Below are 19,548 nucleotides of genomic sequence, written 5' to 3'. Positions count from 1 at the left end.
TTAATAGCGATACTGGTCGATAGTTGTTCACCATTTTTTGGTCACCTTTTTTGTGAACAGGAGTAGGTATTTTTCGTAGGCGTTTTACGTTTCTCAAAAGTTTGCATATATTGCGGTTCGTTTTCTGAAAAAAGCTAGGTGGCAACCCATTTGGGCCGCGTGACTTTGTTACGTCCAGAGTTGATAAAATCTCACTTACTGTCTTTTTCGATATATCAAAATTCGTTAACAAGGGATTTTCAAATTGAATATCTCTAATACTAAAAATTTCTTTAGGGTTAAAAACTGAATGAAAGAAGTCATTTAGCATGTTGACTTGTTCGTTTGGATTTGTGCTTTCAACTTCATCTTTTATGAGTAACTTAGGAAGACTTGTATGTTTATTCAAGTTCTTTAGGTGTTTAAAAATTACATTAGTGTTCCGTGTTCTAAACAATTCCTCTTGGTAGTTTTTCCTGTCCAATTCCGATGATTCAGTTACTAAATTTTCAAACAGTTTAACTTGTTGTCTTCTGTTGTTGGTCGGTTTGAGTATACATGATTGCCGTTTTGTTTGTAACTTTTTGATCAAATTTGAAGTGCTACTTGTTATCCAAGGTGGAAGTGATTTCCTATGTCTTGTTCTGAGAGGCACAAAACTCTTAATGATTTCATCCAAATATTGGGTGTACTCCTCATGCATTTTGTTAATGTTTGTGTGGCATACTGGTTCAAATGGGTTCTCGTTTATAAAATTGTTTATTCCTTCAAAATCGGCATTTCCAAAACTTCTAAAATTTTCCAAGTATGGTTTCGGCTCTGATACCGTGCATTCAATAGACAACATTATGGCATTGTGATCTGAGCAGTCATAAATCTTGGAAACGTTAAAATCTTGTTCGGCACTTGTATAGCAATTCCGATAAAAGGCTACGTCTAGTATGTTCTTCACACATGTTGGGAAATCTATCGCCTGCCTAAAGAGTCCATTTTCAAAAATTTGCAGTATTTGGTTTTCTTCCTCGTCAGTACTGGTGAGGGTGTTCCAGTTTGTTTCTGGGAAATTTAAATCCCCTCATAAGAGAAGCGGTTTGTTTTTAGGAATGGCTTTGATCAGTTGTTCAAATTCATGCACTTTGTATCTGTAATTACTGTTTTTTGGCGGATTGTAGGATGAGCCAATTATCATTTCAGTTTGATGAAGTTTTATACTACATAGCACACATGAATCAGGAATGTCATGTTTGGTGGATAAGTCCTCGGTAATTAGACTATTCTTGACAGCTATTAGGCTGCCTCCGTGACAGTTTTTACCACTCACAATAGCTCTATCAGATCTATAGATGTTATATTCACTTAGAAAAAGCTCTGATGATTGAATATTCTCAATAAGCCAAGTTTCGCTTAAGCAAATGACATTAAAATTTCCAACTGCAATTGCATTTGCTAGCTTAGTTCTTCTCTCTATGTTGATTAGGCTTCTAGTATTTAGTTGCAGAATGTTGAGGAATCCTAGTCAATGCTGGGGTTCCTGAACTTCAGTGTCAATAGTTACTTTCACACCATCATTGAACAATTCTAGATTCCTTATTTTCAGCTTTTCGCGAGGAACGCCTTCATCTAGTAGTTGTCTTCGTTTCTTAAGGATTTCGTTCTCTTTAATTGCACTCTCTTTGGTCAATGCTGGTAGCAGGTAGACCTCTTTTTCGACCAATTGTTCTCGCTTTTCTCGGCTTTTTGCTAGTACTAGTCGTGCTTCATGTTCGCTAGGTACAGTTACCAGCAGTGTTCTTGGCTTCATTCGATTACGATCAAATTTTCCCAGTCGTTTTAGTTCTATTATTTTCGGCTTCACTCCAATTATGTCTAGTATTTCGTTTACTTCGTCATTTGTTGGGACAAGGTTTTCTCCTTTTGTTTTCTAAGGGTCCTCTTTGACCCCTTGTATCCTAAAACTTTGATTTATGTTGTGATCAGAGTTAGATCTGGCAGCATGTTGAGTGGTTTGAGCTTGATTTATCCGGGTGGTGGTTTCAGCAGCTACAACGGCACTATAAGTTTTTTCCACTTTATCGCATGTCGTTTTCATTGCATTTCCAATTTTTTGATCTACTAAATCGGTAAGTCTTCTTTCCATGATTTTAAGGCTTTCAGTTACATCAATGTTTGAGAGCTTCTCGTCTATGTTGGCCAGGGTTTTGCATCTTATAAAGTTGTCTCGTTCATTATTTTGCACACAAGTATTACAAAGCAACATGACATTCGGCCCTAGTTCTTTTATTCCATTTATGGCCACTAGAGACAACCCAACACAAGTTGGTTCCAAATGAATTTGAGCGTTGCATGCGACACAAGTGTATGTTTTCTCGTTGCCGGCAAAGCCTCTTTTACATGTTTTGCAGTTTTTGCCCATTTTTGCTTATACTATGGATAGAAAAATAGTTAAACCTGGTGGTTCCCGAAAAGGGGAGGCCTGTGGCTCACTCAGGGGAAAAAGAAGAAATAGACAAACCTGGTGGTTCCCGAAAAGGGGAGGCCTGCGGTTCACTATTTCTACTTACGTTAATAGGGGCACTGACAGTTCTTGAAACGACACTCGTAATATACCAGATGTCCTTCTGTATTGCAGATGTTCGAATGTTTATCGTATAAGATTTTATTCTTGAGAATACTTTTAATGCCCTTCAGACCTTCTTCACTGAGGTGCACTTCGTCAGTTTTCAAATGATATGAGCTGTGGATTTTTTCACTCACTCCTCTAAACTTCCAAGTTCCTTTTATCTTTCTTAGGAATTCGTTTATTTTTGCAGATCGAGCTCGGTTCTCACTACGATGAGGGATTCCGATGACGAAAAATTTTTTGGCTCGTTCACACAGCTCCTCGGCTAGCTTCGACAGTTCTTCAGCAATGTCGCCTGCAGGTATACTGGAGGGGTCTTTTCCGTTGAAGGCGTCGTATCCGCCGATGAGCAGAGCGATGATGTTGAATTTGTCTTTCTCGGGTAAGAAGTTTTGGACCGCACCAATTCGGGCCCCAGGTAGGGACAAGATATTGAAATTTGGAAAATCAAGATGGCGTGCTTGAGAATCCGCAATCAGGAGATTTTTTGAAGATGATGTCTTGAGCAAGTGATATCTTCTGTCGGACATTTTATCGCGGGGCAACCATTGCTACCCCGGTAAACATTTCAAGTATCTGAAACTATTTAATAAGTTTATGACAACAATTAGGCTAACGATTGTAGCGGAACAATCGTTACAACTCGGAGTGGTTTCCGACAATTTCTAATCACAATCTCAATCTGTTGTTGTCACTGAGACTACTGTTGGGCTGATTTCGCAGTTTCAGTGTGTGCGCAATATTAAAAGCTTACGTATCATTCAAGTCCAAATCGAAATTTTAAAAAATAGCATGTCAGTCAAAACTACATTGGTCAAAACTAAAAATTAGAGTTACAGTTCTCTCCCGAGACCCTTCCGGATTCTGGAATCCGGAGAAGTAACCCTCTTATTTCTTCTCCGAATGCTGGACACGTTACAGAGCAGTTACACGTTACGATTGTCTAACAATTGCTAAAACGAATGCGAAATTGCGTTACAGTCCTCTCCCGAGATCCTTCCGGATTCTGGAATCAGGAGAAAAAACGCTCTGATTTCTTCTCTGAAGGCTGGACACGTTACAGAGCTCTACCGAGTTATAGTTCTCTCCCGAGACCCTTCCGGATTCTGGAAGCCGGAGAAATAACGCTCTTATTTCTTCTCAGAAAGCTGGACACGTTACAGAGCAGTTCTTGTGAACTGCTCTCTAACGATTGTAGCGGAACAATCGTTACCACTCGGAGTGGTTTCTGACAACTTCGAATCTTAATCTCAATCTTCTGCCGTTTTTTCGTTTTTGTTGTCCTTGAGACTAATGTTGTTCTGATTTGGCAGTTTCAGTGTGTGCAAAATAATAAAAATTTACGTGTCGTTCAAGTCCAAATCAAAATTTTAAAAATTAGCATGTCAGTCAAAACTACATTAGTCAATATGTAGTTCCTGTGAACTGCTCTGAAATGATTGTAGTGGAACAATCGTTACAACTTGGAGTGGTTATTGACAATTTCTAATCACAATCTCAATTTTCTGCCTTTTTTTTGTTGTTGTTGTCACTGAGACTACTGCTCTTCTGATTTCGCAGTTTCAGTGTGTGCGAAATAATAAAAGGTTACGTGTCGTTCAAGTCCAAATCAAAACTTTAAAAATTAGCATTTCAGTCAAAACTACATAGGTCAAAACTAAAAATTAGAGTTACAGTTCTCTCCCGAGACCCTTCCGGATTCTGGAATCCGGAGAAATAACGCCTTTTATTTCTTCTCGGAAGGCTGGACACGTTACAGAGCTCTCCCGAGTTACAGTTTTCTCCCGAGACCCTTCCGGATTCTGGAAACCGGAGAAATAACGCTCTTATTTCTTCTCGGAAGGCTGGACACGTAACAGAGCAGTTCTTGTGACTTGCTCTGTAACGATTGTAGCGGAACAATCGTTACAACTCGGAGTGGTTTCTGACAACTTCTAATCACAACCTCAATCTTCTGCCGTTTTTTCGTTGTTGTTGTCACTGAGACTACTGTTGTTCTGATTTCGCAGTTTCAGTGTGTGCGAAATAAAAAAAGGTTACGCGTCTCCCACGTTCAAACGAAATTTTAAAAATTAGCATGTCAGTCAAAACTAACCCTTCCCGATTTGTCTGGTCGTTCCATTAACGTCACTAATTCATTAAAACCATTAATCTTCTCGGTTAGATGTTCCAATAAAATTCGAATGCGATATTGCATTTTGACCATTCTGTTCGAATGTCACACAAGGACGTGGACGTTAATCGCTAGAATCAACACATCGTCCGACAAAAGTGCTCAAAATAATTTTCGTTCATGTCATGCATTTTGGGGTCATTCTGGTCGAATATCGCATTGTAATCCCGGAACGGCCAGGGCCGAGGCGGAAGATCGTAAATCTGGCAAATATAGAGATTTAATTGATGATGGATCTATTTTTCAACCAATAGCTTTTGAAGTTATGGGTGCCGCCGGCTCTAGCTCTGAGATTTTTCTGAATATGTTTTGTATTCAGTTTTGAATAAGTTGAGCAAGTGCACCGAGGAACCAAGGGAAATTAGTTTTTAAAAGCAGAGTATAGGATATAAGTATATAAGTATAGGATTGACCCGCAGCCTCATATCAGGTCAGTCTGTTTGAGTCACATTCAACTCCGGTTTATTCTGTGCAGGTGTTAGTTTTCTTCGTTAATATTAACTATGATTCCAAACATCTGACTCTTCTATCCACATTATACTTTACTCTTCCATATCTAGAAAATTCCTAGGATTTTGATTGGGTGCCGCCGGCTCTAGCTCTGAGATTTTTCTGAATATGTTTTGTATTCAGTTTTGAATAAGTTGAGCAAGTGCACCGAGGAACCAAGGGCAATTAGTTTTTAAAAGCAGATTTTACAGGTTGCGAACGCTGCCTGTGTACTCGGAAAATTGAACTATTAATGTTAAAACTATTTGCGATGAAATTTTTTATTCATATAGCCAAGGGAACAAAACCCCAGCTTTATATAAGTATAGGATTGACCCGCAGCCTCATATCAGATCAGTCTGTTTGAGTCACATTCAACTCCGGTTTATTCTGTGCAGGTGTTAGTTTTCTTCGTTAATATTAACTATGATTCCAAACATCTGACTCTTCTATCCACATTATACTTTACTCTTGCATATCTACAAAATTCCTAGGATTTTGATTGGATAATGTTATGAAGGGACTCCTGACTGTTACCTCGGTTACTATGATACTTTTGACCTTTGATTAGAAAGTAAAAAAAAAACAAGAAATCTAAAAGCAACAAAAAAAGATATGCATTGTTCAAGTAGTAATACGAATAATATTATACCCCTTCGGTTCCGTACAATACACAATCTAAGGTGCTTAACTATAATTTACAACTCTGTGAGCGGTCACTTCAGGTCATATTTTCAGATCATCGATAAAACAAACATTTTGTTAATGTAGCTTCAGCTGCTAAGGTATCTCAGTAGAGATTTAATACGAGATGGCGAAACTATCAGATCTTGTCAATGGACCGGCGCACAATAATGAATCTCACGGACAACAGCACAACGGAAATGAAGCAAATTCTGGCATGGATACTAGCTCTGCCGTCGCACAGAACGCTCATGTATTGAATCCTTTTAATATCCCGAATTTAAACGTCAGTATTACATTGAATTTATTCATTTCAACAGATTCACCTATTGAATTTCCTCAATTCTAAATGTTGTTTAGATAACTGATGTCTGGGAGACAAATCTTGAGGAGATTTTTGCTAAAATACGAACTATCATTGATACTCACTACTATGTGGCAATGGACACCGAATTTCCAGGTGCGTTAAGTCTTTGAGGTTTTGCTTTTCTTAGTTATATCTTGGAATATTGGACAGAAAAATGTTTTTTCTTAAATGATTTTAGGTGTTGTCGCCCGGCCACAAGGTCAATTCAAAAGCCATTCCGATTACACGTATCAGAGTGTTAGGTGCAATGTGGAATTACTGAAAATCATTCAACTAGGTACGATTTTAAGAATTCAAGGATTATTTGAATGAAAAAAATATTTGCTCTATTACGTTTTTGGTGTAATAAACTTGTTTTACAGTTATTTGATTTGACCTGATGTTATTGATTAAATAGACGTTTCTGATTAAAAAGACTACTGATAAAATCAGAAAACCCTGATTGAATAATAAAAAAAACTAAATTACAAAAGAGGCCCTTCCGTTTAGTTACGGTAAGTGCACAAGCTGGATAGGGCCATACCAGCGTTATAAAAATGCATATATATCAGCAAGCTGTATCAATTTATCAATGAAGTCATAAATCAGCCTTAAATGCATCGTCGTAATGTTAATTTATCTTAGCCTTCCTTCCTCTACAATAGCGCTAATGGAGTTGTCGATAAATTGAACTTTGCGCAGCAATCTGAACCCCTTTATACATAGTATAGAGCTCCCCTGGAGCGCGAAGCTTATTTTAGTTCTTATGTAATTTATCGATTCTGGATAGCTTTCTTGTCTTTTTTCACTTAGATTTTCGGCTTATCGTTGCATCGTCTGCGTGGCTGTTGGAGCAGCGCCACCGGTGCATCCGAAAATTAACGGGCAGAAGCTACTCTGCTCTACGTTTAAAATTCTTTGCTGATAGTTGGAGTTCTTCAGCGTTTCGTGATATTCATATGCGTCTTTTTGCAGTTTTCGCGATGTTTTGGCATGGGGGTTAAAAATTTTCACATCAAAGAAAGCACGGCTAAATCGTGAACCCAAGAGTCCGTTTGCCTTAGTGTCAAGTCGTGCCTCATGTTCAGTTGTAGTTGAATTGTTGACACAGCTTTCGCCTTGCAACGGCTGAAGTTTCGGCTCAATCTCGACGTCATGGCAAACCTCGTTCATGAGGTTGGCGAATGTGTCTCTGATTTCATTGTGTCTTATGTGTGTGTAACCGCACTTTGCAGTGTAGCGCATGTCTCAAGTTAAAATTAGCACATCATGCACATGTGAGTGGTGTTTTGGTCGGTTCCCATCCGTATCTTAAGGAAATACCATCTCTGAATTCTGATTTATTCAGGTTGAAGTTATATCTGGTCAATGGTAAAGCGTTGAGCCAGTTAGACGCTCCTTTTTCAGAGGCCAGGTCGATTGCGTATTTATCTGTTTCATCTAAGGAGTTCATGAGGTTTGTTTTCTTTCGGTTTGTTCTATCAGTTTTCATTTTTCTGATTTTCGTACATACTTTTTCTTGCTGTGTTATTGCTGTAACAGGATCTTAGATTCCAGTACTAGTGATGTTTCCTTAGACCATTCTAGATAGCTTTCATGATCGGATGGCAGCTTGATGTTAAGGCCGCCCATTTTAAGGGGCAAGGAAGATATCTCACGGAACTGGGGTTCAATGTGTCTTTACCGATTAGGTTAGGTATTAATTGTTCTTTGATAATCTTTTCACATATTTCTAAGTTTTCCATAGTATTAGGCGTTGTCCTGGTAAGAAATGAAAGGTTTTCTTGAACTCCTATAGTATAGCAAGCATAAACGTTTTAGGGGAGGTTTTAGCGATTTTCGTTAATTTTTTCGAAATTTTGATTTGCTCCTTCTGTTGAAATTCGAGGAACTTTTGACGTTCAGATTCTGTTCCTATAACTGAACCAAGCACTCGGGCGCCTGCTTTTATAGTGATTCCTGTATTTTCGAAGATTTTCTCAGCTTCACCGAATTTTTCATCCTTGACAATGAGTTGGCATTTGGATGCTTTAACATGGTAGCCAAAAAGTTCACCTAATGATACAATTTTATCGAGGACGGTTCGTAGATTGCTTAAATTACCGACTGCGTCTCCGTCGTCTGCGTACCATTTTGGGTTACGTTGTCTACTGATAAAAGTTTTATGAGGGGTATTATGGCTAGACCGTACATGGCCATTGCTAGTGGATCCCCCTGTGTTGTCCCTTCTTGAGAATAGATGTTTTTTTTTGTTAACGAACAGTTTAGATGGATTTAGGAATTTTTAGTCGCGATTAAAAGATTAAAAGAGATGGGCAGGCGTTTTCGGCATCTATCAATAAAACAGCATCGGCGGAGGTTTTGCTGTATTGATCTCTTAGCGTGTGGATCGCATATTTAATGCCACATTTTTGTCCTAGACAGAGTTGATAGTTTGAACCGAGCGACATGAGTTCGTTTTTTAGGCATTTGGTTATTGTTCGTCCTATTATCCTACGCATAACTTCTCCTATGCCTATGAGTCTTACTCCTGGATTTTTATCTAAGGGTATTAATCTACATGCGTTATATGGTTCCAGTAGTTCTGGGTTTAGTTCTTCGGTAGCCAATTTTCTAGCTTTTTTAGCAATTATTTTTGAAATTTCAATTGATTGTTGCCCGAAGTGTGTTAAAATTCGTCTCCATTCATTTGCGTCCAGGCCAGATGGTCCATGAGATCCATGCGTTCCCATGGCTGCTTTCTTGATATGTTAACCGTTTATCTGATCAAATATGGATGGATGGAAGGGAATTGTTTCATTTGAGACTGGTGTAATATAGTTCTCATCAATTGGTTCAGATCGTGGGTCCTTTTCTACAAGAGTCTGTTCTACTGTCGTACCTTTCACGATCTCGTCGAGTGAAAGAACGCCTTTGGATGTGTTTGTTAGTTTTGCTATTGCGCTTGATATTTTACCAGTATTCATTAGTTTATTGAACTGTTGTGTTTCAGTTTTTCTTCTACTTTCTTTTGTCTAGCGCATTTGCAGCGCCTTCCCTTCGTTATATAGGCCATCCAGGTCTCCGTCTTGCCATTGCTTAAGTCGCCTTGCTATTGTCTTGGATAAAGATCCATCATTTTTGGACTTTGTTTTGCACAGTAGTAAGTGTGGAAAGATCATTGCTGCGTGCATTGCGAAGGTATTTTCGTCCTTTTCTATTAGGCTGTTCAGAGTTCTATTGAGGGTTTCAATGAAATTATAACCAACTTTATTTTTTGATAAGGTCATAAAGACCGGTTTTCAGTGGTTTCCAGTTGCACAGTAGTAAGTGTGGAAAGATCATTGCTGCGTGCCTTGCGAAGGTATTTTCGTTCTTTTCTATTAGGCTGTTCAGAGTTCTATTGAGGGTTTCAATGAAATTATAACCAACTTTATTTTTTGATAAGATCATAATGACCGGTTTCCAGTTTCACTTCGGAGTATATTTTTCTGGTGGCTTCTATGAGTTCTGGACAGGGGTTTGACCATGGGTCTTGTGTTGTTTTAGTTTGTAGAGTGGAGGGTTCTCTTGAGTTTTGTGAGTGTGGGGGTAGTGGAAGGGTGAGGATGAATTTGGGGGGGGGAGTGTGATTGTAGCTAGGGTTGAGGGATTCCATTCATGCGTGTCGTTAGCTGAATGAAATTGGGAGGTGCAGCGATGACAGCTGAAATCGTCATAATGATCCCTGCTGCGGGCTAGGCCGCTGCATTTTAAAACCATATAGCCTGGGCATGTGAAGCACCAAACACCTCCGCCTCGCAAGCTGTTTCTACAAATAAGGCGATGTGTTTGAGTAACCATTTCAGGAAGGACGGCGGTGTCAAGTTAGCGAGAGAATTTATAGATTATCCTTGCACGAAAATTAGTAAAGAAATCATTACCGTAGAACGAGAAATGGATGCCATCACGGCAGAACATTTGGGATGTTAGATTTAGGTTGAGGTTAGGTGAAACAATGAGTGTATGTGGGTGTACAAATCTATTCATCAAATTAAACAACACATGATGATGAATATAAATTTTGCTATTTATTTCAGTGTTATTACAGTTCTGAATTGTTTTGGGGATGATCAGTGTCTTGGGCTGAAACTTAGTGAAGAGGTTAATCAAGTTTTTCCACTGCTGTTCTAATTCTTGTGGATGCAGCCTGTTGTCATTGTATCCAGCAACTTTTGTACTGTATTTAGGCGCTTTGGTCTGTATTGCAAAACTGTTTCAAACAGATCATGAAGCGTTGCGCCGCGGTAGGAGTGAATTGTTGATTTTACTAGAGCTGGTTTGATATATTTGGTCCTTGAAGTCCCGATAACTAGTTTCTGGGAGAACTCAGGGATGCGTCTTGCCTGGAATCTCGGCATCTAACTGAAACACAGACAACTGGGGCGAGAAAGGAAGCTCTTTGGATTTATGAATACTTTCAATTAGCATTTAAAATTGGTTAGACAAGGGTGATGGAAAAAAGGAGTGGTACAACCTGACGTCGTTTTGGGGGTCGATTCACCGGCTCACTCCTTCTTGCGTCTAGTTACGTCAGGGAAACTTCACTCGCCTACGGCTCGGACGGCGAGATTTGGTAAGATAAGTCCGTGAGGAAAGCCCAGCGCATTTAAAATGAAATTACAGAGGTAAGTTTGAACAGACACACTATTTAATATTTTTATCACAATAATTAGGCTGTGATTTGAACCTGTTTATCACAACAATAGAAGTGATTTGAACCTGATGTTACTAAATGGTTAGCCCTTGTCGTACGAGGTATGTACAGATCTGGTTTTACAGTTTTTATCGTGGAATAAGCTTCAATATCCAATTAAGCATCTGATAGGACTTATTGCTCTTACGCTTTTATAGTTTGGTTTCTTCACTACATTAGTATTCGCATTTCATAGGTCAGGTTAAGTAGCAAGTATAGCTAAATTGTTACTTTGTATCATGGAGTACTGTTACTGGTTAGATCATTTTTTTTGTAATTGTTCCGACCATTGAAAATGGGCAGGAACTTTGTCTTCGACTGTGTAATAGGTTTATAACGAAGTATTAGGTTATAGGAAAGTCTGAAAAAATTTCCACGCTTAGTTTTGATTTTTCTTGGTTTGACTTAGGGTTAGCTAAGTGTAAAGGTCACTAAAAACGTGATCAACTTCTAGTTTCGAAAGTGGAATTTAATTATCAGATTTCCCAGCGAAAGAAAAATTTTACTTATTGATCCATTTTTCTCAAATTGGGTTAATTTTATTGTTTTTGAAATTTTAAAGAGCTTTAAAGCCATCTATTTTTTCTTCGCAATTCGAAAGTTCAGGTGGAAAAAAAAACGTATCAGTTTTTTGTTTCCTTCCGTTCATTACTCATGTCCAACTGTTATTTGGCTATGTTTTACTAATACAAACCTCGAGCTAAGTGTTAGCTAAGTGTAAAGGTCACTAAAAACGTGATCAACTTCTAGTTTCGAAAGTGGAATTTAATTATCAGATTTCCCAGCGAAAGAAAAATTTTACTTATTGATCCATTTTTCTCAAATTGGGTTAGTTTTATTGTTTTTGAAATTTTAAAGAGCTTTAAAGCCATCTATTTTTTCTTCGCAATTCGAAAGTTGAGGTTGAAAAAAAAACGTGTCAGTTTTTTGTTTCCTTCCGTTCATTACTCATGTCCAACTGTTATTTGGCTATGTTTTACTAATACAAACCCCGAATGAAAACCGAAACAATTTGAAAACGTTTTTTTTTTGTTGTGGTTGTTGTTGTGGCCTCGTCTCCTCAATAGGCAGCGGGTTTCGTTTCTTTTGTTATATTTTGTCTCCGGAGGAGATGAAGGTTTGTTTGAGGTAGTTTCGTCTCGTCCACAGTCCAGTTTGGTTTGACCCCCGACGGGATATTTAGGGCATACCTTATTTGAGTGTTTCTTGAACCTCGTTTTGACACTGGGCTTCGTTTTGCTGTGCTACTGTGAGGTCAGCATCTTCCGGCTCGCTAATTATTTCTTGGAGGAAGTTGAGCTCTCTCGCTCCACCGTGCTATATGAGCTGAAGAAATTCAGCTACAATTTCTGTGTTACTTAAACAGCAATCGTGCTATCCTTGTTCAGCTTTTGTTTAGCAAAAACTTTTCAATGGATACTTGATACCTATTACTTGTGTTCGATTTGCTGGGGCGTTAATGGAGCACTGTCAAAAATGATTGTATGCTTAATCAAACTTAGCTAACAGTATAGAGCTCTCTAGTATCCCAATTTCTGTGCTTTAGATTGTTTTAGAAACATTGATTTTTAAGGGGGCCTACTTGAGTTAAAATGTATTAGTCAATAAAGATGCAACTATTAAATTCTAAGCTTGGAATGGAAATGAACTGGACGCTAGACTGGAAAGGAAACTTTGATTTTCACTTTGCTTTAAAAAAATCAATAAGGCAATCTTTCCTTTGCCAGATGAAATATTAGATCACAACCTGCTCAGGATGGCCATAGTCATTATCGCTAAGTCGTAAAGTATGATTCAGTCTATTATTTTTTATCCGTTGCTTTCATTCACCTTTACAGCTTTTTGATAGCATGCGTTTTGGCGTTCGAATAATAATAAGTTAACGCAGTTGATACCTTTTAAACTCATCAAATGAACCGAAAAAAGCTATTTGTTTCTAACAAAATAACAAAAACTCTATTTGAGAATTTTTCGAAATTCATTATATCGTATTGTTTTCAAAATGAATAATTTATACATAATGTGGCTTGCTTTCCAATTTTTTACATGCAAAATTAGTGTGGATGCCTTCAGTTTGTTATATTCCTAAGTATTTGCTGCAAATTTGCGTGTATTTGTATCTGGTGGCTAGTATTCATGGCTAGTGTTTGTGAAGGACTGAGCGTCCGTGGCTGATGGTTAGAGACTCTTACTTTTTATGTCGCAGTAGGTCGTAGGTTCGAATCCGAGACGTCGCTGATTTTTTACTAAATCGATGCTTATTTTTACTTATTCTTATTGCGTTTTTTAGAAATCTAGAGGTGCTTTTTGTCGTTTTCTGGTTAGTGTCAGCGACACGAAGCTTCGCCTCTGCGTAGACTCTCGGCGACAAAGGGTTGTTTTTTGTTTTGGTTGGGTTAGGAGTTTCATTTAGTCACTAGTCCAGTGTAAGCGCCCCCCCCCCCCTCGACGGGATAAGCCAGCATTCTCCGTTATGCCGTTAGGCGCTTTTCGGAAAATAATGACCAAAAAATCGCGTTTTTTTTGGCGCGCTCCCGCCCCCCTCAAAGTTCGTATAAGTTCGTATATTTTAGAAAAATTGTAGGATCAGCCTGCCAAAAATGAATATCTCAAAATAGTACAAAGGGGAGACCCTTTGGGTCAGTAAGGGGTCGAATCCCTGAGGGGAGGGGCGTCCGCTCCCCCCTAAATCTGCCCCTGAAAATGATCACAGTTAATTACACTTTTGATTATCGAATGTTATCAAATCGGGTACTTCAATTTTAAATGTTGATAAAAGAATTGTATTGTCACTTATTTGGTTTTTTGCTTCATTTTTTTCATGAAAAAGTCTCACAAAATGTTGTTCACGCTCAAATTAGTTTTAAGAGTTTTTTAAAATTATTTTTCAGTTCAATTCAAAATCATTAGCCAAGAAGTGGGCAAACGAAGTTCTCCAGTCACAAAAGTTGAAAAGGAGCAAAAAATACTTGAAGGACTTAGTTTAAAGATTGTACTAAAGTTTTAGAATTTCAAGTGGAATAAAAAATTATTTGATTCTTTTTTCTCTAATTGGGTAAATTTACAAGGTAAAAAATTACTTGCATACAAACAATTTGTCGAGTTTGGGTAATTTAAAAGCAGGGGTGGATCTAGGATTTTCTCGAGGGGGGATTAGATTCTAGTTGACCTTTTTTTAGGTCGACCATCTTGATTTTCTGAGCTCTCCCAAATTATAAAGATCCTACTTTGACATAATTTTTTGCACAGCAGGCAAATTTTTGAAAACAAAAACAGGTAAAAAAAGACATTTTAAGGCATTTTTGGAAGTTTTGATTCTTCTCTCAACATTATTATATTTTGGAGCCGAAGGCGACTTCAGAAAAATTCAGGCGACTTCAGCTACTGAGAAAAAGATAAGTTAAGTGGAGTGTTTGGGTGTAGCCCTTCGGTGTTTGATTTCAGAGCATTTGATCGGCTGGCGGGCGTTTTTTTTTTTCAAATTTAAGATTGCTATTTAGATTGTTTCAGGCCTGGCGTTCTTCAACGAAGCTGGAGAGCTGCACTCTTGCTACCAGTTCAATTTCAAATTTGACATCCAGCACGACATGTTCGCCAAGGACTCCATAGATCTTCTTCAGGTTCCTTGCTTCTCACAATACTAAAAGTATTTTCAGCGCTTAACAAATTAAATTTAAATTAAACGCTGAGGTGGAGCATCTTAACTTGGTCTATTGGTTGGTGGAATTGTTAACTTGGTCCTAATTGAGACAGAATTTACTGAATAATTTTTGTTGAGAAACAATAATAAGCACAGCTAATCGGTTTGGCAATATATCTTTGCCAATTTATCTTTGGTTTAAATTGTCATAGAGAAAAAACACTGAAATTGAATTTCTTTTAACAATTTGAAGTAGTCGAAGCGGCTCAACGTTAAAGGGAGTAAACATAATTGGGCTTCCAAATTCTTCTGGTTTTCAAGTTGAAGCTATTTTTCTATGAAGATATTGTTAGTTATCAGTTTTCAATGTTGAATTTTCCTCGTTTTTTGGCATGGAAAAAAGTGCTTCTAGGATGGTTGCTCATGTCTTTAAATTTGTTTTTTTTTAACAGTACACAGTATATCTCAGCCAAAAATTATGTCATTTGATTGGAGTTTTTGAAACCTTCGTAGCTTTTACATAATGGTTACATAAGTTATATTACACATGCGAAGCGAGTGTATTAGTGCGAACCTTTTTTTTCCAACCTAAGTCGCAAATAAAAGTGCTTTTTTGTTGGCACTTTGAACGGTAGGCTGCTGTAGCAGTAGAATGTCATATTTGCTTCAAAATTTGATTAGTAAGAAATTAACACAGATGATGCAGTTTTACTTTCTCAAATGAACCGAAAAAAGTTAGTTAGTTCAAACAGCATCTCAATGATAAAAAGCTCGATTTCAGAAATTTTCCAACTCTGGATCTCGCAATTTTTCTGAAATGCATAATCATAAATAATTTGGCTTTATGCTTTCCAATTTATTACATGCAAAATTGTCTCTTTTTGTATTTATGCTAATTTTGCTGCATCGAATTGGCAATTTATTAGCATATGTAGCTGCGTTATTGGTGGCTAGTTTTTGGTGACTTTAATCATCTGTGGTTAGTTCTTGAGACTATTTGCTAGGTTGCAGATTCGAATCCTACACGTAGCCAAGTTTTTGCTAATTCGAGTCTTATTTGTTTTTTTCTTATTTCACTTGATAGCTGCTTTTTGGTCGTGTTCTCGCAGGTGTTTGCGCAGCGCATCTTCGCCTCTGTGTTTAAATTTTACTTACTTTAGGCTGTGTAACGTGGTAGCTGGTTAATAACGCGTCTGGTTTATATACAACTTTTGATACGTAGTAGTTGATTTTCAATTTGAGCTTGAAATATATAAGACTCTTACGTAGGTCGTGATGACTTTTTTCGTTTTTTAGGAAAAGTTTTAAAATTAGATTCGGCTCAAATTTATTTTAAAAGGAAGCTAAACTCAACTATCGAACTGCAAAAGTGTAAAGATCACAAAAACGTGATCGACTTCTAATTTCCAAAGTGGAATTTATATTTCAGATTTCTCAGAAATAAAAACTTTACTTATTGATCCCGTTTTTTCAAATAGGGTTAATTTTTTCAAGAAAGTTACAATCATAATTTGCTCTTGAAATTCAAAGAACTTTAATGGTATCCATTTTTTTCTTCGAAATTTGAAAGTTGAGATGTTTTTGAAAAACAAGTCAGTGTTTGTTAAATAAATAAATATTAAGAGTCGATGAACGTAGTTCAGACTCTTACGTAGGTCGTGATGACTTTTTAAGTTTTTTTTGAGGAAAAGTTTTTAAATTTGTTTCAGCTCAAATTTCTCTTTAAAAGGAAGGTAAACTCCACTATCGAACAGCAAAAGTGTAAAGGTCACAAAAACGTGATCGACTTCTAATTTCGAAAGTTGAATTTAATTTTCAGATTTCTCAGAGAAATATAACTTTATTTATTGATCCAGTTTTTTCTAATTGGGTTTTTTTTTCAAAAAGTTCCAATCATAAATTGTTCTAGAAATTCAAAGAGCTTGAAGGGTATCCATTTTTTTCTTCGAAATTTGAGAATTTTTCAACAAAGTGTGTTTTTTATGTTTACTTGCGTTCATTACTCTTTTCCAATCTTCAATTGGCTATGTTTAATAAGGTTTCAATTTGAGATAGCTTTAAGGTTTCGAAAATCATTCTGTAAACCGTTAATTTTTGTACTCTTGACGCTCCTCCCAGTAAATTATAGGCCGTTCTTGGCTGAAACTTGGCTATAAGTTTTTGGCTACAAATATTTTGACTGGAGAAAGCCAATTGTTTTCCGTTCAAGTTTTTGTAACTGAAAGTTGGTCAATTTCTATATTTTACTTTTTCAGAGTTATCAGTTTTATTAGCTGAATAATGAAGCATTGTGTAAAATATTTGTTCTTATCAAAAAAAAATAACTACCAATTCAAAATTGAACGGTAATTTATGTGCTTAAGAAATTCTTTTTTACGATATTTTTTAGTGGTTCGTTATTCAAAGTAACTAAATATGTCCAAAAGTTGCAAGTGCTAATTTCAAATAATGTAATGCATGTGCATTGTAATCAAAGAAGTCACGAGCTTCCATATTTTTTGCTTTTTCATAAGTAATTGACAATTTCTTTTTAAATATTCAGACCATGTCCTGCTTGCGGCGGATATGTTTCATTATACGAAAAAACTAATGATTGAGTTTTGGTATATTTATAACAGTACAGATAGATTTCACGTTAATGTTTCATTTCTCGTTTGTGTGAATCTTTTTCTTTTTAATATTTTTTTTTTAGTTTAGATCACATCAGAAAGGAAGATGAAATATGCCGTAGGTTGCGTTTTTTCCTGCGTATTATGAATCTCAAGGCAAATTCGTTGGGGTTCAAAATGGTACCATTTTAAAGTCTTATAATGCATATTAAGATTAAAGCATTTCAATGTTTTTTTTTCTGAAAAATCTATCTATTATATATTTAAATACGGGCTTCACTATCTCGCCATGTGTAAGCTTTTTCAACGTATTATTTTTGCATGTTTAAGCTAAATCGTATATTGCAATGCTTAAGATTTTTTTTTAGAATTTTCGAATTTTAATTCAGTGTTTATTTCATCAAGTTTGAAATTAGCAACTCAATAGTGGGATGCTGTTAGGTTTCTCCCAGCTTTTGTGACTCTGGCTCCATATATGAATAACCAATCTTTTTAGTTTACGAGATACGGTAATTTTCGAGATTTTTCATAAATTTCTAGAAAATTTAATTTAAAAAAGTTTTTGAAATTCTCACCCTGTAATTGGGTGCTGTCAGGGTACTCTCAGGTGTAGTGAATCTTGCCTCTAAATCTCTTTTCTCAAATCTTTAGTTTTCGAGATATGACGTTTTTTTGTGACTTTTTCAAAAATTTTCAAAAAACTTAGATTTTAAAAAATTCCAAAACTTGGAAGGTCTCAATCCTGTTTTTGGAAACTGTGAGGGTACTGTCAGGGGTTGCGAATCTTGCCTCTGAATATGACTGCGCAAATCCTTGTGCTTATCGATATATGGCGTTTTTTTGGATTTTTCCAAAAATTTTCAGAGAACTTAGATATAAAAAATTTCACAAGTCTCATCTTTATATTGAGGCCCTGACAGGGTTTTCTCACGAGTTGCGAATCTTGCAGCCAAATTTCACTTCTCAAATCTTTGTACTTTTCCAGAAATGACGTTTTTGGTGATTTTTTTCAAAACTTAAATTAAAACTCTCAGAGTAATCTCAGGGGTCTATAAGGCATCCTAATCTTTTTTTTAACCAGATACAACAATTTTTCCTGTGTTTTTCAGTAATTTTCAGAAAACTCAAATTTCAGAATAATTCACAAAATTGAAATTCCCAACCCTGTACTTGTATGCTGTCAGAGTACTTGTATGCTGTACTTGGATGCTGTTTTTCTTAAAAATTTGAAGTTCCTTACGTTGTAGTTGAGTACTGTAAGTGTACTCTCAGGAGTTACAAATCTTGCGTTCAAATGCAACTGCTCAATTGCTTTTAGTTTTCGAGATGTGACGTTTCTTAGTTTATTTTAAATTTTGTCAAAGAATTTTTATAATACTTCACAAAATTTTATGGTTTTTCAAAATTTGTAGTAATAAAACTTGAATAAAAAGTTTTGCGAAATTTGTAATATCGAACCCTGTAATTGTGTGCTGTTAGAGTTCACTCAAAGGATGCAGATCTTATTTCCAATATATGCGGTTCTATATGAGTTATTAAAAATTCGAAGCACCGGAGGTAGTATTAATAATTTAGGTCATCATTCAAGTGTTATCTGATTTGCTTGTATTTAATTTGATGGTTGAGGGCCGATATTTCAACAGCTTTTATTTGAAGGTATTAAACGTCAAACGTTTCTGCTGAAGTTAATGATTTCTAGCGCCAAAACCAATTTTGGTTGTTTTATTGATGCTTGGGGTTCTTGGAAGCCTCTTTGATTTTTCAAATTTTTCGGCTAAATTGTCACAACAAATTTTGCTTGTGCTGTAGACAATTGTCATTGTAGTTGCATGTGCAAGTGTTGTTTCATCTAATTGGGGGGAGGGGTCGAAAGATTTTCATAAATTTTAGTTTTGGTTCAGTTCTGCTGAAAGGTTGTCGGCTTAGTTGCCACATCTTTGATTTTCCTTGTGCTGTAAACAACTTTCATTGTAATTGCAAGTGCAAGTGTTCCATTGCGTTTTAAGCTGGGACTTTTTTTTATAAAATCATATTTTTTTCGGCTCAACTTGTGTCTGCTCAAAGATTGTCGGCTTTGTTTCTTTTCGTAAATTTCGTTCCGTTGTTGCTGTTTTAAAATTCAACTGTCTGGAATGTTTGCCTGTAATGAACTTCTATCGAGACATATGAAAGCTTATGTGACCTAGTTTTTTTTAAAAAATTTTTCATTTTTTTCGGCTTTTTGTGTTTTTTTTATGTTTGTATTGTATCGCAAGTTTCGCTTCGCCTCTGTTTAAAATTAACTCATCAATAAT

At 36.5% G+C, this 19,548-nt stretch overlaps 2 protein-coding genes across 2 annotated transcripts in view; one reads left to right on the top strand and one right to left on the bottom strand.

Moving 5' to 3' along the window:
• The window catches only part of LOC134853897 (small ribosomal subunit protein uS11m-like), a 227,657-nt gene extending 224,460 nt beyond the window's left edge, over positions 1–3,197 (bottom strand). The window contains exon 1 of the mRNA XM_063869859.1: positions 3,184–3,197. The gene's annotated coding sequence lies outside the window, so the exon portion shown is untranslated. The remainder of the gene's footprint in view (positions 1–3,183) is intronic.
• The window catches only part of LOC134853894 (CCR4-NOT transcription complex subunit 7-like), a 219,398-nt gene that overhangs the window by 193,741 nt on the left and 6,109 nt on the right, over positions 1–19,548 (top strand). The window contains exons 2-5 of the mRNA XM_063869857.1: positions 5,999–6,231; positions 6,306–6,405; positions 6,491–6,589; positions 14,516–14,625. Coding sequence (XP_063725927.1) covers positions 6,073–6,231; positions 6,306–6,405; positions 6,491–6,589; positions 14,516–14,625 — 468 coding nt within the window. The 5' untranslated portion in view covers positions 5,999–6,072. The remainder of the gene's footprint in view (positions 1–5,998; positions 6,232–6,305; positions 6,406–6,490; positions 6,590–14,515; positions 14,626–19,548) is intronic.

The sequence above is a fragment of the Symsagittifera roscoffensis genome, chromosome 9, assembly GCF_963678635.1.
Source record: "Symsagittifera roscoffensis chromosome 9, txSymRosc1.1, whole genome shotgun sequence".
NCBI classification, from domain to species: Eukaryota; Metazoa; Xenacoelomorpha; order Acoela; family Convolutidae; genus Symsagittifera; species Symsagittifera roscoffensis.
This window is presented reverse-complemented; position numbering and strand designations above follow the sequence as displayed.